General features: G+C 35.5%; 3 protein-coding genes across 4 annotated transcripts; 1 reads left to right on the top strand and 2 right to left on the bottom strand.

The window, feature by feature from the left end:
- Nucleotides 1-1,695: 1,695 nt before the first annotated feature.
- On the bottom strand, nucleotides 1,696-8,301 carry LOC135674385 (probable methyltransferase PMT3). Its single transcript, XM_065184182.1, has 8 exons — nucleotides 8,090-8,301; nucleotides 6,958-7,474; nucleotides 6,708-6,872; nucleotides 6,400-6,582; nucleotides 5,566-6,160; nucleotides 3,852-3,964; nucleotides 3,481-3,701; nucleotides 1,696-2,270 (listed from the first exon to the last, which is right to left on the bottom strand). The coding sequence occupies exons 2-8, from the start codon at nucleotides 7,222-7,224 to the stop codon at nucleotides 1,949-1,951; spliced, it is 1,866 nt and encodes a 621-aa protein (XP_065040254.1). The 5' UTR covers nucleotides 7,225-7,474; nucleotides 8,090-8,301; the 3' UTR covers nucleotides 1,696-1,948.
- Nucleotides 8,302-12,117: 3,816 nt separating this feature from the next.
- LOC135674384 (transcription initiation factor TFIID subunit 14b-like) lies at nucleotides 12,118-19,335 on the bottom strand. 2 transcript variants are annotated; one of them, XM_065184180.1, is made up of 6 exons: nucleotides 19,164-19,335; nucleotides 13,689-13,771; nucleotides 13,317-13,538; nucleotides 13,044-13,231; nucleotides 12,847-12,968; nucleotides 12,118-12,388 (listed from the first exon to the last, which is right to left on the bottom strand). In XM_065184180.1, exons 1-6 carry the CDS (start codon nucleotides 19,218-19,220, stop codon nucleotides 12,302-12,304), a joined length of 759 nt encoding a protein of 252 aa, XP_065040252.1. In that variant the 5' UTR covers nucleotides 19,221-19,335; the 3' UTR covers nucleotides 12,118-12,301. The 2 variants fall into 2 exon arrangements, with proteins under 2 accessions (XP_065040252.1, XP_065040253.1); XM_065184181.1 differs by lacking the exon at nucleotides 19,164-19,335 and adding an exon at nucleotides 14,058-14,255.
- A 4,752-nt stretch (nucleotides 19,336-24,087) lies between these two features.
- LOC135673983 (RING-H2 finger protein ATL2-like) lies at nucleotides 24,088-24,582 on the top strand. The gene has a single exon (XM_065183389.1). It carries the CDS (start codon nucleotides 24,088-24,090, stop codon nucleotides 24,580-24,582), a length of 495 nt encoding a protein of 164 aa, XP_065039461.1.
- The last annotated feature ends 679 nt before the right edge of the window (nucleotides 24,583-25,261 follow it).

The following is a 25,261-nucleotide window of genomic DNA, read 5'->3' as shown; positions in this document are numbered from 1 at the left end:
CGAGCCCGGGTCGAAACGCCGATACGATACGGTACGACGAACCTTGGTTCGAATTATTGTCGACCTACAAAAATGCCCAAGGCAAGTGGGGTTCCTGATATGGTTTTGGCCCAATCGGAAAAAAGATGATATGGGCTGAATATTCCTCTAACATTTTATATTGGATTTATATTCATATGGCATGTTTGTTGATAGGGTCTCAGCCTCCTTATGTCCACTGGGTTACCACATGATAAACCTAACCTTTGATTGGGTTGAACACTTTGATTGCAATATATTTGACTAACTTATTTGAGGGTTCAAAAACTCATTTAATAGTCTAATTGTGATATATCTTATTAATTTTATATTTAAAATATTAATCTCATGGTGATGCATTCATCTTACAAATTTAAATTTAAAGTAAAAGATACTATCTAACTTAATTAGTAAAGAATTTATCACACCTTTCAGATGTCTTAGGATCAAATCTCTTGTCATATAACACACTTTTGCCAAGAAAAAAAAACCTTAATCGTATCATGAAGATGCAGAGATGTTGGACCATGCATTGTGAAATAGGACGTTGCTGATGTTTTGTTTTATAATTTGTTGGACCATCCATCGTGAAATATGACAACAGCATCTTTTCTTGATACGTCATGTCATGTAAGTGACATCAGCAACGTCATATCCCAGTCTCACAACCTCAATCAGAATTTTATATGGTGGGAGTTGGCAATTAAAACAAAAAGGGTGCGCTATAAATATGAGATTCCTTCCGTTCATTCGTCTTTTGCTGCATAACATGATACTTCATAGAAGTGCATGCCATGTGCCAGCCAGACTTCACAATGCCTTTACTTTTTAGACCGGTGAAGGTCCCAACTCTAGCTGAAAGGAACTCCCTGAATGAGGTGTCTCAAATCTTTTTGGAGGGCATACTTGCATGCACTCCTCCATCTTTGTATTGTCTAGTTTTAATCTCAATACTAACAAACAGCCCAATGGCAATGTCTTTTGCAACGACAACCGTTTTACCTGTTATAAGACTCAAAAGTCTTATCGTTACTCTAATACCAAATGATAATACCTTAAGATCTTATCATTAAAGAAAGAAGAGAAGGGAATGATAATGATCAGTTCCTGAAATAACATTTCATTGATTAACTGATTGATTAATTGATTTAAAGAAAAGATTACATTATTATTTATAAAATTTTACCTAGAATTCATCTTGGACTCTTAATAATAAATAATTATTAAATAAATCTCTATTCGATTATAATTAAATTAAATAGACTCAATAAATATTATTCAAAAGCTCAAAAAAAAAAAAAGTCTAACACTCCGATAAAACACACTGTTTACACCGTTGGGGAAGGCACTTGCTCTATTTAAAGGATGATATATCCCAAGAACAGAACCTACAGTGTGTCTAAGAGTTTTCTTGTCCTGTTCATTTGTATTATTCTTTTGTTATCTAAAACAGATCTAGTATCAGAGTAAAGTGGCATGCCTTTCTCATTGCGCCTGCCAATAAAGTAGTCGAGAAAAATGAGCTCTGTTTGCTAAAGAGACAAGTCTGTTCCACCCTGTAAGGGAAAAGATACGACAGGAATGGTGTTGGCTTTGGGACATTGGAAACAGCTAGCAGTTGGCGTCACATTTATGCTGCATGCATCACCGACAACACAGCCATAAATGCGTTTCAAGTAGGGCACGGTGGGGTGGCATACCATAAGATTACAATTGCATGTCCAGTATGCTATACAACCACACTTACAATCTTGGGAGTAAGCTGTTCAGCATTTTGTAATGTTTAAAAAAAAACGCTCTAAAATAATTTTAGCTGTTGATCCACGAAAAAAACACAAAAAGTTGACTCACACGACAACAATGACAAGCTGTAATGTCTCAACTTCCAATGTGAATCATGTTTGGCCAAATTCCACAGAGTTTTAGTGTTTTATGCCGACTCCTTGGTGCTTCCATCTATCAGCCACATCTTTTTCTGTATCAAAAGAATGACTTCTCTGTCCTCCAAATCTGAATTGGATTCAGCATCCACAACAGCCACTGATTCCCAGTGCACTGCTGTAAGATACTTCTTGATGAACTCCACGACTGGCCTCCTGTCCCGGACAATTACAAAACCATTTGGCCTTAGGATTCGATCCATCTCAATAAGCAGGTCTTCAGCACTGCACCCTTTCTTCTGGATGTCAGAAAAAACAGTCCAAGCATGAAGGAGATCATAAGTTCGAGGGTATGTTGAAAATGCCTCACACCTGTTGAGATTTGAGGATGATCAGTAAAAAAAAAAAAATCAAAGAAAAAACAAGTTCTTCACATAGAGATGCAACTGAGTTCACTGCTTTGTTCAGGACATCCGCACATGTTATTGACTGTACTATCGATCTTCTGGACAAATACAGAGACAATGTTGCACAATGGCTTCCCCAAAGTATCAAGGCCAGCCACCATAAACAACAGCAAAGAGGAAGTGAAGTAGGAAAAATGACAAATCCATGAAATATGAACATTCCATGATGTGGACCTAGTTCTTTTCTTGCTATATTCAGCAATTAAAATGGATTTCATTTTAACAATAAAAACCTCAAATATACATGCAAAATCAGCATGACATATATTAGCAACCTTTGAACTAAGGCAATGACAACCTAAGGAACGGTTCAATCATTACATTGGGTTACAGAAGATGTGAACAAAATCAAATAAGAACAAATTCCAGGAAGTTCTTCAGAATAATTTTAGCTTCGAATGAGGGGGTGCTGGATAGAAAACACAAGAAAAATAGTAGATACTGGGGAACATTATGAAATAATTAAAACAAAATAGTGAAAGAATTTTACACATTTCAGCTTCAGAAGGAAAAGTCAAAGCAGAGAGAGGCAATAAGTTGCCAATAAAGATTAACCGAGGCTACTAGTGCAGTCATTTTTTAACTCCAAAAATTAGCTCATTCTTTGAAGTTGCCCTATAGTAGCTGAGAAACACTCAGAAACCAATCAATCTATAGGTCATTCTGACATTACACAAGCATACAGAATGGGCTGTGGTAGATAGAGTTCAGTTGCTTGAAGAATACATTATTACATAGAAACCAAGAAAGAACACTTGAAAGTTATTCTCAGTTGGAACACCAGAAATTCCAAAGAAGGCACTCTAACATGAAAATGGCATGCATGTATGCTTAGTGAAATTACTTGGCTCAGTTTCCAAAATTCATTCCTGCAAGATATCTGCATTTTGAGGCTATCAAGCATGATTCAAATGAAATCAGGTAGCTAAAAGCAGAAACCTAGTAATAAACTAGCAGATAAACTTTTCAAAGCACCTTTACCACCAACGACTATTAGCAAAGATAGATGTAGGAAATTAGGAATAATACAAAACCAGTTAAATCTAGGTCTTTACTAAATGGTCATAAAATCCATAGTCCAAAGCAACCGCTTTATATCAGCAACAGAAGCTTACCAGTCATGCACAGTGCCTATCAGTCCTCTGTCATAAATAATCTTGAGGGTGTTTGGTCCATCTTCTGGTACAACATTCATAACCCAAACAGGCTCATCTTTGAGTGCAGCAGCAAATGATCCCATGTTAGCATTCATATCCATCAAGTTTCTCAGCGTATTTGGCCGTATCTTTGCACTAAAGAGGCTCCAGTAATTCTCAACTCTCTGTTGCCAAATTTCCTGTGAATTATGTGTATATCAGAAAACAAATTCTACTGCTTCAAAGATCATTTGTATGTTGCACTTTCATAATTGTAGTTGCACCTAGAAGCATATCAAATTGCAACCATTAATAATTGGAAGTCACAAATGATACACAATGTTATTTACCATGTCCTTTTCAAACATGTCTTTCGAAATACCAAGGTCAGCAAGGCGTGGAGGTGGGGTAATTAAGCGAGATGGCCAAGGAGCCAATCCACTTCCTCCATCTCTTTGGTTCTCTGCAAAAAGGAAAATTTGTCAAAACCAGACTTATTGTTAAAAACTTTGAAGTAACAAGACTATGTAGGAATAGCTAAGTTCTTTATCAGAAACAATGAAACTAAAAAGCCACCATATATTTTCTCTAAAGATTTTGGAGTAATAAGATTATGTACTAATATTTAAATTCATTATCTAACGAGCATTTGGATACCAAGAGTTAACAAGACTCATAAAACATATATTTCTTCAACATTCAAGACAAAAGTACAGAATCTTTTCCAGTCACCTTACAGGTTAATTATTCGATCAAAATGGTGTGAAACAGAATAACAATGACGAGATAGAAATTTATGCCAATGGGAAGTGCAACTATTCTACAACTTTTAAGAGGTTGGTGGGGAAATAACTTATAATCAGGAAAGAAGATAAACTACTCACTAGCAAAAAAGGTTCTAAGTATGTGCAGTTTGATTTTTTCCAATTCACATTTTGAGATATCAAGTTGTTTTTAACACACTTATTAATGTGATAAACCTTTTGAGCTTAGTTTGAAGTATCAATTTGATATGATCCAAACCAGCATCATACTGTCACTCTATGCTCATGATGATACATCATGAAACAAAAGATATTTTGCTGCTATTGTGTTGGCTATCCACTTGAACCATTGTATTTGCTACCTACCGCTGTTGTTGAAATTTTTGCTGTCCATCACAGGTAAAACAGAAAGGTAATGATATTAAGAGCTGAAGAGGACAACAATTAATCCTTAACCTTCTAAAGAAAACAAATATACTGAATAAGGTAATTTTTGTCACCAAGTGACCTTGTCTAAGTTCAATCTGGTGACACAATTTTAGCATCACCAATACATTTTATCAAACAAAAAAGATCAGATGGTGGATAATATTTTGCATACAACTTTGTATACAGAATTAGGATTAAGCAAAAAATTTTACAAACTCTTCCATTCAAAGGTTTTACAAACAAGTATGAGTTTTTTTTTTATAATATAATGTGGGGCCATTATAAGGCTGATTCTGTAATAGACTAAAGTAGTAAACATTTGTTTAAATATTGTACAACATTTATGATAAAGCTTATAACGACCATGGTTTCCAATGCCACATTCAAGAGGAGCAAAAAGAAAACAACGCAAGCCTGGAAACAACAAATACTTGCTAAATCACCTTATAATATATGTGATGTGTACCGTAAAATGCCTGCCCAGTAGACAATAGGAAACAAAATATTCAATTACATTAATCACATTTTCCAACACTTGCAGACCAATTTGTTGGTCACCACTTGGTGCATGGTTCCAGAATCAACAAAATCTGACTGTATTGTAAAGCCTGTCATATATTCTCAGACAGCATAGGCTAATCACAACATATCTTAGATTATTCATAAATGTAAAAGCGTGATGCTTTATTTTGTAGAAAATTTGTTGTGCAAAAGTCAAGTACAGCCCTACTGAAGACCAAAACCAAAACACGATAAAAATAAAAGGTGCACAGATCCTATAAGACAAAGTAACAAAGAAAGCCTCAAGAAGAACTCAAATTACGTTAGAGGATAGAAAAATAATAATAGACCACACGAGATGATCACTCACGTTCAGAGTAAGGAGTAATACAAGCCTCCATTGGAACACCCCAAACAGCATCAGGATCATCATCAGATCTGCATAGAGGTGGTCGAGTTCCTGGTTCTCTCTTCATATAACAATCATTTGTCAGAGGTTTGACCCATATAACAGTTTGGTTCCTTTTGGCAGCAATCTTCCAACACATCTGCTCAACCAGTGCACTCATCTCCTTCCATATCCTGAGGTCCTCTTCATCTTGAGCATATGCTTCAGGAGATGAATAAGCAAAATAGCCTCCCGGCCTAAGCAACCTGTCTAACTCAAGAAGAAGAATCCCATCTCTTTGAAGCCAATCAATTCGACACCGAGAACAATGTGCAAATTCAAAAGATCTGCTCGGATAAGGAAGTCTCTTTGTCCCCAATACACCTAGGTAAGCAGGAATTCCCCTCTCAAGTGCAAATTGGATCTGATTTTGATGAACATCATTTGGTGCTAGAGACATTGCTATGATATCAGATGACAAAAGATATCCTCCAAAGCTAGCAACTCCACAGCCAACATCAAAAACCGTCCGGATATTTCCCTCATTGTTTAAGATGTTATTTTTGAAATTAAGCATCTGTGGTCCAAAAAAAGAACATTTTTTTTAATTTAAAGCTGAACTACTAAACGCATCAAGGAATTCAATAAAATAGAAAACCTGAAAACAATCAAAAAGGAAAAAAAAAAAAAAAAAAAGGCACCTGAATTGGAAAATTATGTAAATTTTTGAAATCTGTAACAATTTAATAAATTAAAATGACTCAATCTGCATTTCTGTTTTACATGTCATTAATCACAAGTTTAAAGAAAACTTACATTTGCAAGGTGTGAAATATATTTATCAGCTCCATAATGAAAATGAGTGCCACCTCCAGGAAAAACAATCTTGTCTCCCTTGACAACCATCCAGTTCTGGTCAGACTTCTCATGTGCAAGGTGTGTGTGGGGAATATTTACTTGCCAAACTTCATCTCGGCTCCTTGGCCACTTTATTGGAACCTACAGAACGATAATGACAAAGCATTTATTCGAAGCCTAAGAGAACAAAATATGGTCCACTTATGCAAAGGATAAAGAATGAACAAGTTCAAGGGCATCTTTGTTGTTGGTATTCCATATCCAACCTTGTAGCCAGGTGGTGGGGGAATCAAGCAGTTGTAGCACCTCTCAGGTTGTGGGCAATGTCTCTCGTAATGCTCCATCAAAGACAAATCCAGCTTAAGTTTTGTTTGGTAAATAAGATTTCGATCCAGGCAGGGAATGAGCTCCGAATGTCGATCATCACAGACCTTTAGAAGAGCAGAACAAATCAACTGGAGTTTGTAGATTCGTTGATGATTAGAAAGACAGATGGCTAGCTCAAAATGCACTTACAGGAAAGCTTTTTGGTGTAAGATTGTAATCTCCATCCTCCTGACTGATAATGGGCTCTTCTGATTTGCCTACCTCTTCATTACCATCATTAGACCAACCAATTGATCTCTTAATTTTACCACCAAACTCCAAAGCAGAGTTAGCATCCTGACCCTGAGGACCAAAGAAAGATCCATAGTACAGAACCAAAACAACTAGAACCAGAACTGCAAGACACAATGATAGGAACAAGTGTTTCTTTTCGCCTCCATCTCTTCCCTTCATCATCTTGAAAATAGGGCTCCAGTAAGGGACGCTAGATATTTTAAAATTCTCCAAGGACCTTATGGTGGCACCTTTTAATCTACATAGTGAAACATATCAAAAACCGACAGAAAGCTACAAATAGCGCAGCGAGTCTCCAGAATTCAGTGATCTGAAACTCCAACAAGCCTCTGATATTTTTCCTTCCTGGCTGATACTGAATTGTCGAAGAGGAATGACAGGTTTGAAGATACCTTCTTGAAGAAAAGATGATCTGCGAGAACAGAACAAATCTAATTATCCACCAGCAAAAGATTTCTCAGTATAAACAAAAAAGAATTTATCAAATGCCATACTGGAACGAGAAAAAAAAAAATCCAGCAAGAGAACACACAAGAAGTAAGAAAGATAAGCTACTGCAACAAAACATCAGCTTATAAGCGGGACAAAATCTAATGACAGCCTAACCAATTAGGCTGTTATCATCCTAACCAAATTGCCTAACCGACCACTAATGACAACCTAGTTATCATCCTAATATTCTCATTTAAAGCACACAAGGCACTAATTAATAGATCACAAAGAAACACAACAGGCCAAAAAGCCCACGACCAGAAAAGGATTGCGTCGGCAAGGCGCGGATCCACGAGTCCCAGCCATAGAACAGAAAACCATGAACTCCACCATCACGAAGATCCATTCGGCGAGTATAAAGAACCTCCAAGAGAACGCACCGGCATGCAATCAATGAACTGATCCAGGAACACTATGAAAAGAACGACAGAACCCTCACAGTGGATCAAAATCCGCTGCCAGGATCCGAAAAAAAAGGGACCGCATTCGCAATACAATCAAAATGCAGGAGCATTCGAGTGAAAGGAACACTCACCCGGGAGGCGAGATCCAGCGGGAAAATCGAGCACAAAGAAGCCCTGAGAGACGTCCAAAACCAAAAGAGCGGATCGAAAGGGAAAGGGCCGATGGAGAAGAGAAGAGAAGGAAACCCCAGAAACCAGTTCGCCTTATTGGCGGAAGGAGGAAGGGAGAGTTAGATCCGGAAGCTTTGTCGAAGAACTGGGAGATATCTGGTTCCTTTTAAACATATCCAAAGCCGCACCGATGAGATGCAGAAAAAGAAAATATATTAAAATCCTTTAGAATAATATATATATATATATATATATATATATATATATATATATATATATATATATATATATATGAAAGTTTATTATTCATAGCTTCTCTTTTGATAACCCCATTATTATTGATATTTTTAAAATATACATTATTTTATTATGTACAACTCCAGCATTATTAATTTTATTCTTTTTTTATCATAATATCCTCTATAAAATGAAATAGAGAGTAAATGTTTATTTATCCGATTTATTTGTTTATTTCTAGTTTGTTTGAGACAAACAAGACTAATAATTTGACTTGATCCAATTTAGGTTGCCCATTCTTTTATTCCAAATTACCTTGGGCTATCTCGTTTAATAAATGCAATAATAATGATGTTGTGATACTTCTTACCATTGGTTATACTTATCGGTGGAACGAGCCTTGGCCATCACCTTTTCATTGAGCCTTAATGGTCGCAATTGCCATCACCAACAAGCCATGTCGCCTTCTCGTCCAGCCTTGAGGAGGTTGTAGTCACCATCACTAATAGGGTAGAAGGTCATCATCACCTTCCTGTTGAGTCTCGGTGGTTGCAATCATCATCGCTAATGGGGCAAGAGGTCACCATTGCCTTCCCACTAATCACCATCATCGTGGTCGTCAACTAACTCAAGCTGATTAGCGAGGCAACCGAGCCATAGTCTAGTTGTCATCAATTGGTCATCGTGATCAGCCACCTTGTTGATCATCGTCATCCTCCGCCTTCTTGCTTGTTATCGTTGCGATAACCGTCGATTGAGCTTTGATGATCAACGATCACCACCGCTCTCCTTCCAACTAGTCTTTATCATTGTCACCATCAACAAAACCATCTATTTAGCCTTGATGATTAGTGGGGCAATGGAACTATAGTCTAGTCATTGCCAACATCTTAGGAGGTGGTCATCACTGACATCCTCGTTCTTGTTGGTCACCATCACTGTAGGTGAAGCCTTGCGGAGCCTCGGTGATCAAAGGTTTGTCATTGTAACCTTGTATAGCTTTGCAGAACCTCGTTGAATTACTACATGATTGACCATTATATTAATGAAGTATTTATAGTGTCATTGAAGCCTTAACATCATTCTTTACCGTGTCACTAAAGCGCCAACCGCATTGGCCTATCATATGGAGCATCATCGAATCATTTATCGTAATACAGAAAAATATAATATTCGATAAATATATCTTTCTAATTTGGTATTATTACTTTTGAATGTTATTTAAATATATATCGCTTACGACAACGTTGATCCTCTTTCAAATAATATATTTATTTTTCTATATGAGATAAATTGTTTCAATGAAACATCACCTTTATTGATACTAGAATTAGAAGTTTGGGAAGTAGTCATCCAATACCCAACCAAATTAAACGATCTACCTCGACACAACTTTAAATATCAAACTTTGTTTTTATAAGGAGTGATAAGTTACAAGATCAAATTGAAAGATCTTTTTCTGCACATCTTTAAACTTAATAACTTTGATTTAAACAAGATATTTGTAATGAATGATAATATACATAGTTATGAGATATTAGAAGAAGAGTGTGTTGAGCAAGAATGGTAAAAGGAGTTGAAGAAACAAAAATAGTGATATATTTGATGCCCATTATATTGTCGGTGAGCTTATCAAATTTAATCCATATATGTTTAAACACTTCTTGAAGGATAGGGTTATGGAAAAAGTGACTTTAAATTTAATACTTTAGCTCTCTCCAGATGAAGATGAACTTATCTTCGATGAACTATACATTGGATAAGTCAGAAATTATGAAATGTATAATGCTTTAGTAGAGAATAATGTATAATGACTTCAACCTTAATGCTTTAGTAGAGAATAGTAAAAGAAGTTGAAGGCATAGATCATAATATATTTTATGCTCATGATGTTGTTAGTAAGCTTATCAAATTTAATCCATATATGTATGAAAACCTCTGATAAGGCCATGGAAGAAGATGACTTCAACATAATGCTTTAGCTTTCTCTATCCAGATGAAGATGAATTTACCATCAATCAACTATACATTGGACAGGTCAAAAATTACGAAATGTATAATATGTTCATATTAATTTGTTTATGATATTTGATAGATAAGTACTTCACATTTTGTAGGTATTTAAAGATATTTTAGAGTTTAAAAGAGCTTTGCAAGAATATGTTATAAGGAGTTTTGAAATAAAAATTCAAGTATATGAAAGTTACAAGCTTAAACCACGATAAAAGATTGACCATTATTGATGGATGATAATTGCTCATGGAGGTGATACACATCAAATTACAAAGTTCATTTACGAGCACGAGCACCAATGCAATATACCAATTTGTGAAGTAATTTATGTGAATTTTCATGTGGAACTATTATTATGTGAGTTTTTTATGCTTCTAGTTTAGAGTTACATTTAATTATTATTTTCTTTTAGTATCTTACAATAATAACAATGATTAATGGTGACGTCCCAACAAGTCGCTATTCTTTTGAAGTATCGGTTACCAAAAATATGAATGATTTTTGTTTATCAAAGTGGACTGATTATAATAACACAATGATTTTACGATAAAATTTAAGTGCAAAAATAAATTTTGAAGTGCAACGACACCAAAATGAATCAGACATTGAAGACATTATAGGAAGCCAATTTCAAGTAGTGTAGCAACAAATTACAGGATAAAGTTTAATCTTTTTATTGAGTGAATCAATCACGTCTTTTTCGTCACCAAAACGTGGGAGATGATGATGCATTAGGATATATGTCAAAAATTTGCTTCAAGATATTCACTAAACATGTGTGATATCCTTTCAGCCATTGTTTTGGCTTCTCTTTCAGAGCATGTCTAATGCTTCAAATTCGATTATCATACCGATTGAAACGAACAAATATTTGTCAAGTTGGATGTTAAAATTTAGATCCCTGCTTTTGGACTGATGTGCCAGCTAAATATGAAGTAAACTACCTTTATATGGTAGTCGTCTCCAAGGGACATGCTAGCATAATTGCAAAATCTAAACCAAATCAAACCTCGACTAATATGTATTTCTTCCTACTTAATTTTTTTTAATTGTAATAATCAGAACAGGAATAGTTTGTATGATGTAAACCTAAAGTTGTTGGAAATTAGTTCATGTGATCCTGCCAGACTTGCTTTATATTTTACTAGTGTAATAGAAAATAATCACATGCCTCTTTTATCTTTTCTCTCCCTATTCCCACCCTAGTAGTATAAACAAGATCTGTTTGTCATTGCACGCCAGAATCTGCTCATAGTTGCAGCAGTTATCCAAAGGATAAAAATGAATCAAAATAAAAATAGCAATATATCGCAGAAATATCAGAGATGACATACCTGGACCAATAAGATGGCATTCCACCTTTCTAGTCCCCGTCATCATCTAAATGATCACTAATAATGCCTGCTGCCTACAAAATGTTCATAATAAATGAGAGAAAATGAAAATTTCCAACCTTGGTATGAAGTCGATTTGTTCTCCCTTGGGTCCAAAGCTTTAGAACTGGAAAGAAAGGTCTCAGGAGTGTCATGACAATTTGAAAATTTTCAAGTAAACAAGCATGCTCATATCTAATCAATCAAATACAGAATGCAAGACCACAACCAAGTGAACATGCACCTAGTATAAACAAGGAATCCTGTGGTCTGCTATCCATATGCTGGTCCAGTGCGTGCTGCACGTACTCTTCCATTGCATGCAGTATTTGTTTCTAATTGGCAAATCAATTGCCTGAAACATGTTTGGCTTATACAGGAAACTCGATTAATACCATAAAGTCTTACAATATATTAAAAACCAGGTCTTTTTGCATGCGATCAAGCAACCGCATCGGCAAGTTGTTACAGAAAATAAATGCTGTTTACATATGGTTTAACTACATTTATATCATCCGTAAGTTCCTACCTAACTAAATTTGAAATGACCTACTGTCCAGAGGCAGCCTTCGACTGTTGAGGCAAACCATCAATCATACTCAACTGTCTCCTCAGCTTTGCTATGTGGGCCTGTACCTGTACCAAGAAAAAAAGCTCATAAGACTTGGTCCTGTTCCAGCAGTTCTTTTTTTACATATTTTCCATCGACAGCCTTCAGTCTAGTGGTTTTTTTGTTAACTTAATAGGAATTTTGAAGAATGTGATTGCAGAGTCAGCAGTCAACCGACCAAGAAATTCAAAAACCTTGAAGGCATTACAGTTAACACTTTCCACAATGTAACATCCATTATTTGTTATCATAAAAATTAAAGAGGCCTTTCTTCATCATGTTTTAGTAACAGGAAACAAAATAGTGAAAGAAAACAACCAACATAAGCCTGTCTTAAAAACACCTGCCTAGTCCTGCTATATCATGAGAGTATATTTTAGAGACAATCAATATTTATGGAGGTGCAAAATAGATAATAAGATGTCAAAAATGCACAGACGAGCAAACTATGAAAAGATGAGTAAAAAATGAGCCTTATGCACACCTGTTGGCGAGCAGCTGCAAGTTTCAACAGCTCATCTGCCTCTGAAAAATTCAAAAACCACTGACTGAATGGATGATCCTTGGTATCACTTCTTTTCTTCTCGTTGACATGATCAATAGGACCTACAGAAAAATTAGTTAAACTTTAAATCATAAGAAAGCATGACAAAGAAGGCGAACAACAGAATCACAATATACCAGGAGCTGGCAAGTTTAGGCCAGAAGGTAGCCTTGGAACAATTGCAGCGGGATGGTTCTGTACTCGTGCAAAGAAGGCCTCTGAAGGCTCAGAGAAAACTATTTCATCATATGTTTCCGCAACAACAGGCTTTTTGATTGACTGGGGCCCACTATCCTCTTCGGGAAACAATTTTAGCTGGTGATATCTATGAATAATTATGACATGTTTATTCATTAGCAGGCAAAATTAATAATCATAAGAAGATTAAATAAGTTTCTGAAAGGACTTACAGGTCCAGTTGTTTGTCACATACATCACTGTGGAAAAAGAGTGTAATTGCTATTTCAAATTCACCCCATCCAGACTCAGAAAGTTCAAAAGGTGCTGATTCTACAACCCTAGTTGGGTTGTTGAAACTAGAGTGCAGTTGAAACACAGCACGCTTAACTATCACACTTAAATCCTCATTTGTTGCCCCACGAACATAAACAGTCCATTTGTGTGAATTGTACCTACAAGATGCAATGGAGTGAGTTAATTTTAGATGTTGTGACTCAGATGTGAAATAGCAAATATCACATATTAATCTTCCTAGAAGACAAGCTGTAGCAATAGCTACAGCTAAAAGAAAATAAAAGACTAAGAGAAGAGCAAAGACTTACTCAGTGGCCTTCTTTCCAAGCCAAAATGCTATAGTACCATAAACAATTGGAAAGCTTATTTCCACATCTTTAAGCCTTCTGGTCTAAGTTTGCAGAAGCACAACCAAGAGAAGCAAGTCAATATCATAAAACAATGATGCTTTCAAGTTGTCAGAGTAGTTTAAAAGCACAACAGAAGTTCTGAAACCACTTTTCTGTTCTACAGTTTTTAAAATGAAAGAAGTTTTAATTTATGTTCTTTGGACTTCTTAGGTCAACTTTTTGTTTAAGATGAATCTAGCCATTTACATCTGTTTTTAAAAACATATATTTAAAATCACATAGGTGAGAAATGCACACAAGGCTTTACTGGAGGATTGAATTCTTGACCTGTGGGAAAACCCTCCTGGATACCAATAATCCAAAAACTTGACAAATTTTCATCTGATATCTTTTGCAGTCTCATAATTGGCTATAAAAACAACCAAGAATGCAAAATCAAGAAAATACAGAATAATAAAACAGAAAAATTGCTGCTATGAGATAAATAAAGGAATAGTCTTCAGCTAAATAGATGAAAAAATGATAAGTCATTCTCGATCATGAAAAAAAGCACAGGAATCGGAGAGTGTTTCTGCATAAGACAAAGCACCTACTATAACAAAGATGCAAAGACTATTATGTAAAATAAATAAAAGAATAGTCTTCAGCTAAAATTAAAGGAACTGCTGCTATAAGATAAATAAAGGAATAGTTTTCAGCTAAAATAGATAGAAAAATGATTAAGCCATTCTCAATCATGAAAAAATGAACAGGAACTGGAAAGTGTGTTTCTGCACAAGACAAAGCACCTACTATCACAAAGATGCAAAGACTATTATGTAAGATGCCAAGAAATGGAATCAAGAATCAGGCTGAGACATGCAAAACGATTTTGGTTAGGGATCCAACAGAAATTAGCCCCAATTGACAAATCAGATGTGCAGATTTGCATTTCAAGCAAATAGCTAATTTTACTGTTGAAGATAAAAGAAAAACGAAAGAAGAAAACATACAAAAGAACAATAAGAAAAATCTAAGCTAAGAAAAATGCAAAATTAGCAACATACTAAATCATCTAAGGTTCACGATTTTTTCCAAAAGATATTAGGATAAATGGAAACTATTTGGCCTTATCGTCAGAAAATAAAGGTCAAAGTAATATTATGCACAAAACTGAGAGTTGCATATATGGCCTTGATCATTATAATCAAAAAGTAAATCAAAGATGGAAAGTCCCATATAAGATAAGGTCTTATAAGCCCAAGACAGGAAATTCTAGAGGAAGGTCAACCACAATGAAAAGGCAGAAGATATTGAACTATTTTCTCATCCGATCCTGCTTCTTCTCTTTTCCACTTCAAATGCACTCAATTGCCTAAAATTAATTAATTGACCAATGTGTATAAAATACTCTGTTTGTGCAGGATTTGACCAATCTTTGACCTATTCAAATCAATTTAAATAGAAATTAATCAGACTAAATAAATTAATTTCAACTAATCTCTCAACTCTTGATCATTTTGGCAAAAGAATTGCCTCGAACTGATCAATCCTGACAATTTCCTACCCCACCCATTTTTACTAGCTCCATTCATAAATTTAAGAACACCCATTTTTTAAAGATATATGACATTGACTCTGCTAATCCCAATCCAAAAAAAGGTTCCTGCTACCAGAAAAAGTGTTCAACTGATATGTCAAGCCAAGTTTTAAAAGCTGAGATCTTCCAAATATTATATAAGATGATTTGTAGCTTATTATGTTTGGTTTGAGTTAGTTTAGGTTTCTGAGTCCTCTCGAAACTTGAAAAGATAGGGAATTAAATAAAAATTTAATTGTGATAACACCCAGTTACCTTTCATATTCTTTTCGTACTCTAAATGTGAATAGAAATACTATGTTTGGATTATTTACAAATGAAAGAAATCTAGCTACTGAGCAATTGTTATTCACCAACAAATAATACGCCTATACGAGTTCCTCTTCAGTTGTTCTTCTTCCCTCTGGTTTTATTCCTCTCCATGGCTTCTGCTTCACCATCCTTTTTACTCCCACTATCCAAAACATCAAAAATTATACGTGGCCTGGTGGATACTAACACTCTAGTGGGAGGTAATGTACTTAACGAGCCATCACCATGACCTCCAAAGCACTATTCCTGTGAGGTTCGAGATTCTTAGGTCATGTCATGGTATCAAAGTGAAGAGAATCTACAATGAGCAAAAGCACCACTAAAGGGAAATTGAAGCAATGCTATGACAGGCTAGAATGGTGTCAATGCATGAAAATAGTATCACCATAAGAGAACCAAAAGTACAACATGCTCTCATACCTGGACGACCATTTCAAATAATTGGGTTCTAATATTAAAGAAGTTAATATGTTCACAGCTTCCTAAAATTGAAGATATGAATGAGATAAAGAGAAGTGGAAGCTAATTCAAATGGTTTCGATCAATTGCAGAAAGACATGGTTGTAGTAGAAGTTTCTAAATCTTAAGAACTGAAGTTCAATCAGAAGTACAAATAAATATGCACCACATTTACACAATCTATGGAAGAGTTTGCAACAAGGAGTTGCCAAGTCCTGCTTCGTGTTGAAAAGGAATAAGTGCTCTTAGTTGAACAGGTCTAGAGTCCTGCCTCTTCAGTTGATAACCCTTTTCTTTTATTTTTTATGCTCTATATCAATGATCTAAATCTCAATAGAGTACTGATGTAGGAAAGTTGACTTTGCTAATCCCAATCCAAAAAGAGTTTCTGCCAGCATAATCAGGGTTCAACTAATTTGCTAAGCCTTACATAGGAACTAATGTATTCCAAATTTTATCTAAGATGAATTGTAGCCTATTATGTTAGGTTTGAGTTAGTTTAGGTTTTTAAGTCGTTTTTCTCTTGAAACTTAAAAAAGGTGCATTTGTAAATTTTTGGGAAAGGCCACAAGGGAATTAAATGTATTTTTATTGAGATAAAACTGTAGTACCTTCCTTTTTTTTGGTATTCCTGATGTGAATAAAAATACTTTGATTGAATTATACACAAATGAAAGAAATCCGGCCACTGTTTGGGTGGCTATTATTCACCAGTAAATATTGCATCCAAGTGAACAATGCTGTTCCTCTTTAATTGTTCTTCCTTTCTTTGGATTTATTCCTGTCCATGGCTTCTACTTCGCCATCCTTTTCAATCTCAATATCCTAAACATTGGATATTACATGTTGTCTAGTGGAACAATGTTATAATATTAATACTCTAAGTGGCAGGCAGCATACTCAATAAGCCATTACCATAACCACCAAAACTGTATTCCCGTGAGGTTCAAGATTCTGAGGTCATAACATAGTGTCAAAGTGAATAAATCCTATAATGAGCAAAAGCACCATTAAAGCAAAATGAAGCAAATTATTGATCGGCTATAACCATACAATAATGAATGGTACTAGTATTAACCAAAAAGGGAAGCAATACTACAATGTGCCTTCACACCTGGAGGACTATTTCGAATAATTGGGTTCTAATGTTGAAAAAGTTATATTTTCAGAAAGCTTCATAAAATTGAAGATGTGGAGGAGATAAAGAGAATGTGGAAGATAATGTGAAAGTTTTCTATAAATTGCAGAAAAATATGGTTGTAGGTGAAGTTCCTAAATATAAAGAACTGAAGTCCAAGTGAAGTACAAATGAATATCCACCTCATGTAAACGATCTGTGGAAGCATGTGCAACAAGGGGTAGCAAGTACTGCTGCAAGCTGAAAAGGAAAAAATGCCCTTGGAACAGGTCTAGAAACCTGCTTCTTTAGTTGATAGCATATTTTATTATATTTTGCACTCTATATCAAGCATTTAAATCTTGATATAGTACTGATCCTGGAAACCTACCAGACTGGAAAGGTAAAGCATACCGAATGACATACCAGGTGGTAAATCAATTGGCTAAGATTGATTGAATACACCAATATGAACCATGTTTGTGCAAGATTGACCAATCTTAACCTATTCAGACTGCAATATACAAAATGAAATAAATTTTGACTAATTTCTCAACTGCTGATCATTTAGGCAAAAGATTGTTTGGAACTGATAAAACCTGACAGCTTCCTGTCCAGCCCATTTCTGACTGGCTCCATCCATAAATTTCAAAATAACCAATTTTCAAAATATTTGCCATTGACTCTGCTAATCCTAATCCAAAAAAGGCTCCTGCCAGCTAAATCAGGACACAACAAATCTGTATAGCCATGCTTCAGAAGCTTATGTATGCCAAGTTTTATCCAAGATGAGCTTTTTATGTTAGGTCTGATTTACTTTAGTTTTATGAATCCTTATTCTCTTGAAACTTGAAAAAGTACATGGGAAATAAATGTATTTTATTTGGGATAACACTTTGTAACCTTCTTAGTTATTTTGTAGCCCTGATGCGAATAGGAATACTCTACTTGGATTATTTACAGATCAAAGAAATCCAGCTTCTGTTCAAGCGATTAGTATTTACTAGAAAATATAACATAGTGTTGTTAAAGGCAAGTACATGCTAAAAAGGTGTCAAGGTTCCAAAACGACCGAGGCACTAGGTACTCACCCAACGAAGCAAGACGCATGTCAATATAAAAATTATAAAAACTATATTCAAGGAGAAAAATCACCACTAAAACATCAAAGTAAATTCATTTAACCATTTATAAAGCATTAAAATACTACATTGTCCAAATCTACCAATAGAAATAACAATCCTAAAACTGCATTTGGATCATATTCAAAATGCTAACACTGCAATGGCACTCAAAATACTAATAACAAATTCAATTCTTTAAATAATTCATAAGCTATAATTAACAAAAATTAACTATTATTAATAATTAATATTACTATTAAATTCAAGAGAGATCGTACGGGACTGTCGAGAAGAAAGAAGAGAGAGAGAGAGAGAGAGAGAGAGAGAGAGAGAGAGAGAGAGAGAGAGCTAGGAGAAGCAGAGAGAGGGGGTGAGGAACTGTGGATGTCAGCCACTAGGGTTGTCAAGTGTAAAAGCAAGGAGGAGGAGGAGCAGGATGGAGAGGGAGGGAAGCTGTCAAGAAGGTTTGGGGAAGACAATGGATGAGAAGGAGAAAGAGGGAGAGCGACAGCGGGAGGGAAGGAGAGGGGGGAGGGGGGAGAAACATGAAGGAGGAGGAGGGAAGGAGGAGGGGGCTATCGGGGATGCTCGGTAGGGGGGAGCGATGGCGGAGGAAGAGCAGCAGGAGGGAAGGAGCTTGGGGAGGGGGTATCGAGGAGGCTCGACGGGACGGCTACAAAGGAGGAGGGAGAGAGATATCGGGAGGGAAGGGGGAATAAGCACGGAGGAGGAGAAGGGAGGGGGCGTCAAGGAGGCTCGACGGGGACGACGACGGGGGATGAGAGGGAGAGAGAGAGGCGCAAGGCACAAAGCCGGGAGTGAGAGAGAGGAAGAGGAGGTACCGCCACTAATGGAGGGCTGCTTTGTGCACGGATGCTGGAAGGAGTGGCCGGAATCATCACTGAAGCGGAAGCAGCGACGAGGAGCTATGGCCGCAGGAGACGAGGAGGCGGGGAAGCGAGGCGAGGACGACAACGAGGCGAAGTGATCGAGAATAGGGTTTCTCACACCATCGGGCTCGCCTTGCGGGATTGGGGACGGGATATGGCTTGGTTGAACCAATGGTAACATTTGGGTTCCACTCAAGCTAAATCTGCTTCAATCAGGTTTCAAATTGGGTTAGGCAAGCCCTTGAGGTCAACTGCGCGACCCTAAGCAGAGCCCAAGTGAAGGCGCCCGCGCAGACCCTAATATCCTAAATATTATATATTACATATTGTCCAGTAGAACAATATTCTAATACTAATCCTCGAATACCCTAATATCCAAAGATTTTTCTATTTAGGTTCGAGATTCTCAAATCATATCATGGTATCAATGTGGATAAAAGCCTACAACTAGCAAAAGCACCATTAAAAGGAAATTGAAGCAATGCTATGATAGAATGGCACAAAAATCTACGAGAGCAGTATTATCATAAAGCGAAAAATAACTACAATATGCTTTCATATATGGACTATTTCAAATAAGCCCATGACTTTAGGACAATTTATGAAAAAGTATTTTTACTATTATTTTTTTAATCGGATGGTACCCCTTATTTATTTTTATCCGATAGTATCTTTTTTTCATAAATATTAATTTTTTCTTTTATTTTAAAATTCTTTTTAATTGATTCGTATCAACCCTCATTCCAATAAAATTATAAAATTAAATTTGATTTAATTAATAAAATAAAAATATATATCATTTGGAATCGTATTATACATTAAAGACATGACATTATTTTTTATAATTTTCTTTGAAATATTCATAATTTATCATTTTTTATTAATGATTATGAATTTATTAATATTTTAATTCGAAAAATTTTAATTTTATTTATTTAAATTAGTTAATAGGAAAATTGTAAAAAAAAAAAAAAAAAAAAAAAACCTCTCTTTTTTAGTTTTCCTCTATCCTCATTTTCAAAATTCTCTAAGAGAGCTCTTTTTTCCCTAATGCTTTTTTCCTCACTTTTTCTATTGATCGGTTCAGTTACATTCTTTTTATACTATGTTGTAGTATTTTTAATAATACTAAGAAAATATTAAATATAATATAAAATATTATGTTTATAGTGTTTTTCTACTACTATGTAGTATTTTCTTAGTATCATAAAAAGCAATATAATGCAGTATAAAAACGCTATAAAAGCATATCAGATGGATATAATGGTTTGATGTTAGTGAATAACAATTATGACTAGTTTTTACGTTTTCATTATTGTTTTCATTTGTGTAACAAACCGCAAGCACCCACTATAAAAAAAAAAAAAAAAAAAATGATCATAGGTATATGTAAGATATAATAATCTCAATCCAATTTGACCGACTAGATTATCAACTTAAGCATCAGAGAAGCATTATCAAGAATACTCCGATTGATTTTATAGGGTTTAGATATTTGACTCAAAGATTTTATCTTGAGATCGGTTGGAAGAAGAACTAGTTTGAATCCAAGTTAGCTTACAGCTTGGACAATCAAAATCTTCTCGAAGTAACTTTGAACTCTTTATATTTCCAATGTTGGAATATTAAATTAAATTTTATGATTATATAGAATTTTAGTTCAGAAATTCTAATCATAGTTGAAGTCAGAGTATTCAGTTTACCACTCTAACATCATGTAATATTTTAGTCATCCAAATATAATTTGGATGAGAAATATGGAACCAAGCTTAGGCTTTTGAGTTGAACTAATGTCAAATCTAATATATGTTAAACATTATTCGTTTTACTCAGACTCAACATTATTCAATTCCTATATGCTATCAGCATATAGTTAAATACAATTTGCTTTAAATGAATCAAAATAATAATAAAAAAAGCCAAGATGATCTTGATAGCCAAAGGTAATCTATGATTTGATTGAACAAAAAGAAAGAAATGAAAGATTGAGCAAAAGTCAAGCTTTAGATTTGACTAAATGAATATGTGCCACACTATGATATGTAGACATGGATGAGTGAACCACCTCTAGCATGATAAAAGAAAAAAACTAAGTTTGAACCCTAAACAATAATGAGAAGATAATTAGCCCACATATGAATATAGAAGATTTCAGGAGAAATATTCCTGTGTGAGATGGACTAAAAGAATAGTTGTATAATTTTAAGGATTAAAAGAGTTAGGTTATATATATTGAGATTGACTTACAACCTAAAAACCTAAGCTTTTGGGTTAAATTGGTGTCAAATCATATATATGTTATCCATAATCAGTTTCATTTAGACTCATCATTATTTAAATTTTTGATAGGTAGAGTGAGTGGAGCTAATTGGCATAATATGTTTGATACCTTTTCAGGTTTGGAAATCATAGAAATATCCACTCCATGTTAATATTAGTTGTCGATAAGTTACCATTCTTGGCTCAATCAGAGCCCATTTTCTCTTATATAGGGATTAAGGGCTTGTCGAGCTAATTGGTTGATCTAGAGAACATATGAGTCCAATCTGGTTCAGGTCTGGTCTCATCAACATGACAACCAACTAATTCAATTGGAAAAGTGAATGCAAAAACATATATATATATATATATATATATATATATATATATATATATATATATATATATATATATATATATATACACTAAAATATTTATGATAACTAATTAGAGAAATATCAATCTAGTTAATCAATATTATAATTTATCAAACCAACACTTGCCGTATTAGTTTGGTGATAATGTTTTAGATGGTTTCCCAGGAAAGCTGGGCGGTGCAACCGCCCAGGTTAGGTGGTGGCACCACCTGAGCTTAGTCTTCGAGCGAGACTAGGCGGTGCAACTGCCCCAGTCAGGCGATGGAATCATCTGGGCTCAGTCTCCGAGCGAGATTGGACGGTGCAACCGCCCCTAACAGGAGGTGGCACCGCCCAGAGGCTCAGTCTCCAAGCTCTGCCAAGAGTTGCAACCGCCCCTGACAGGAGGTGGCACCGCCTAGAGGCTCATTCTCCGAGCTCTGCCAGGCGATGCAACCGCTAGACCCCGGAATTTCGGGAGATGACAGATTTGAGCTCGGAATTCAAACTGGTTTAGGGCCTATAAATACCCCACTGTTTCAGCAATGAAAGGGCACCCCAAAAGCACCGAAAGTTTGATCTTACTCTGTGATTTTTAGAGCTCAAAAGTGTTATAAAGGCTAGAAGTTCTCCTCCCTCTCTTCTTCCAAGTTTTGAGCTTTCAAGAGAGGAGAGAAATTCTGTAAAGGTTGTCTCCTAAGCCCGTCAAAATGGGTGAAACTGTAAAAGGATGGTTGGCCTTCGCCTATTGAAGGAAGGCCTCTAGTGGACGTCGGTGACCTCGTCGGTGAAGGAAGCCAAAAGTGGATATAGGTCAAGATTGACCGAACCATTCTAAATCTCGGTTTGTATTTACTTTGAGCATCTTATCTTTATTGCAAACCTCCTCAGTAGCTTACTGCCTTCTGCTCATTTACGAACGTGTTTCATAGTTAAGTATTTTCCGAATCGGTGTTAAGACGGAAATCAATTTTATCATACGAATATCATATTTCAGTTTGCGCTTACATTCTGATTTCCAACATAACTGCAAATTACCTTTATATCTTTGCAAGTTAAAATGATTTACGAATCAGCTTTCTTACCAAAATCGCTTTTATCATACGAATGCAGTTTTAATCGTCGAAAGTTTTCCGCTGCACTAATTCACCCCCCCCTCTTAGTGCTCTTGATCATATATATATATATATATATATATATATATATATATATATATATATATATATATATATATATATATATCTTAAAACATTTATGATAGCTAATTAGAGAAATATCAATCCAGTTAATCAATATTATAATTTATCAAACTAACACTTACAATATTAGTTTGGTGATAATGTTTTAGATTCACTTACAACTGGTCGAGGATATGAAACCTTATATGATAAATATGATACCAAATATCCTAACTCATAACACTAGTGACAAGATTCAATAATCTCATCTTCACCAAAAACACTCATTTTCTTATATGATTTCTTTTTATCCCTTGTAAAACTAAATTAATAATGATATTTTAATTTTTAGAAGGTATAAATATTAAAGTAATTTAATATCAATGGTAAAGCACAAGAGAATAAGGCAATGAAAATTTATTATTTTAATGATTTTAAATTTTGCACAAGTGTTTGCATTTTTTTTCTAAGATTGGACAAAAAAAAATCTTGCTTGTCTGAACTTAGTCCATCAATTATCTGATAAATCCAGTTGCTTTTTTATATTTCTTCTTTATTTTTCTGGTTGGACCCATAGATCCAATGCAATTCCAATAGGATGTGTTTTTGTACCCTACGAAAACCAAGTCCTCCCACTGATAGACGACTGTCAATTCATCCATTCGTTGCATGTCAAATCTGTGTTAAGGTTCTCATGAAAGTATTGTAGGAAACCATTCATCCTACTCTTTCTTTCCAGTTTAGAGCCTGTCTATTTTGAAACCTATGCATGATCTTATTAGAAGAAGAATAATATAACATATTCGACCAAGGTGGAGATTAAAATTTTTCGATGTTTCTGACCGAGAATTAGCTGCCTGCATTGCTCTACCAACAATGTCACATTTGCCAAAGATGAAAAGGAAATGCATCTTGTTGCAGCTGCATGGATGCCTGTGACACTTCCATATCACCTCTGAACCAATTAATTACCACCCTAAATATCTAATATATAACTCCTCTCTTCTTCTTCTTCTTCTTCTTCTTCTTCTTCCCCCTATAAAGTTAGTTCTATAAGCAAAACCGCAGGGTAGGAAGAAGAAGATGGCTGGTCTGAACCAAACGAGCCCAAGCGTCTCGGCTTCTGGTACAGGCACCTCCACCTGGCTCAGCGATGAAAATTGGCGCCTTCTGGATCCTCTAGTCACCGTCTTCAACGTTGGTCTCATCGTCTTCGTGTTGTACATCCTCTGTCGGATCTACTACTGTATGTCTCGGCGCTCAAATGGAACCATCACGGCTGCTTTTTCCTTTGATAACCCTACCGAGATCTCCCTGCCCACCACCGCCAGGCTCAACAGCGATGTTCTGTCGACGTTGCCGATCTTCGTGTACGTCATGGCCGCTGACGACGAAAGGCTGGAGTGCGCCGTGTGCTTGACAGAGTTCGAGACTGGCGAGAAAGGGAGACTACTTCCGGGATGCAACCACAAATTCCATGTTGCCTGCATCGACATGTGGTTTGCGTCGCACTCCACCTGCCCCATATGCCGCTCCCGCGTCGAAGCCAATGCAGTGGGATCAGATGAGGCAGTATGATTCTTGTTTGCCTTCTTACTATGCTCTACTGTCGTATAAAAAAGATGGAGAGTGGTCCTTCGTATGTCAAGATATTTTACGAGCATATTCTAACTCAATCTTGCGTGGGCAAACCTTCCATAGCCATGTAGTTTGCCTAAACATGTAGTCGCGTAAACACAATCAAATCATGCATGCTCGGATTTAAAGATTTATATTACCTCGCTTTTCTAATACTATTATTATGCTTCTCTCTCTCTCTCTCTTTGTTTCATTCTACACAATTTACTGGAAAAAGCTCTCTACCAGATAGATAGTGCCCTTTATTCAGAATTTAGCCCTTTTTCATGAATTAATAGGTATGACCTCACTCATTTTATTAAATAATTGATTTTCACTATAAAATATACTTTTCATTTTTTTTTTAAAGGGTTTGGTTCAAAAGAAAGTATCTCCTCCTCCATTTACTCCTCCTTATCTATTTTCTCTTCCTTCTTCCATTCTGTCTTATCCTCAACCTCCACCACCTCCTCTTTTCTCTCCTCCTTCTCTTCTTCCTCCTTCAAAAATATTTTAAAATTTTAAAAAAATTAATATTGTTAAGATTCTCTAAAGTTCAAATATAAATGAAGTGTTATAATCTTAGATGGGTCAGATACACATGATTTTGAACTAAAATACATTGGACTCTACAAACCTA

This window comes from Musa acuminata, chromosome BXJ1-5 (genome assembly GCF_036884655.1).
Source record: "Musa acuminata AAA Group cultivar baxijiao chromosome BXJ1-5, Cavendish_Baxijiao_AAA, whole genome shotgun sequence".
NCBI classification, from domain to species: domain Eukaryota; kingdom Viridiplantae; phylum Streptophyta; class Magnoliopsida; order Zingiberales; family Musaceae; genus Musa; species Musa acuminata.
The sequence above is the reverse complement of the archived record's forward strand: the minus strand, read 5'-3'. Positions and strand labels throughout refer to the sequence as shown.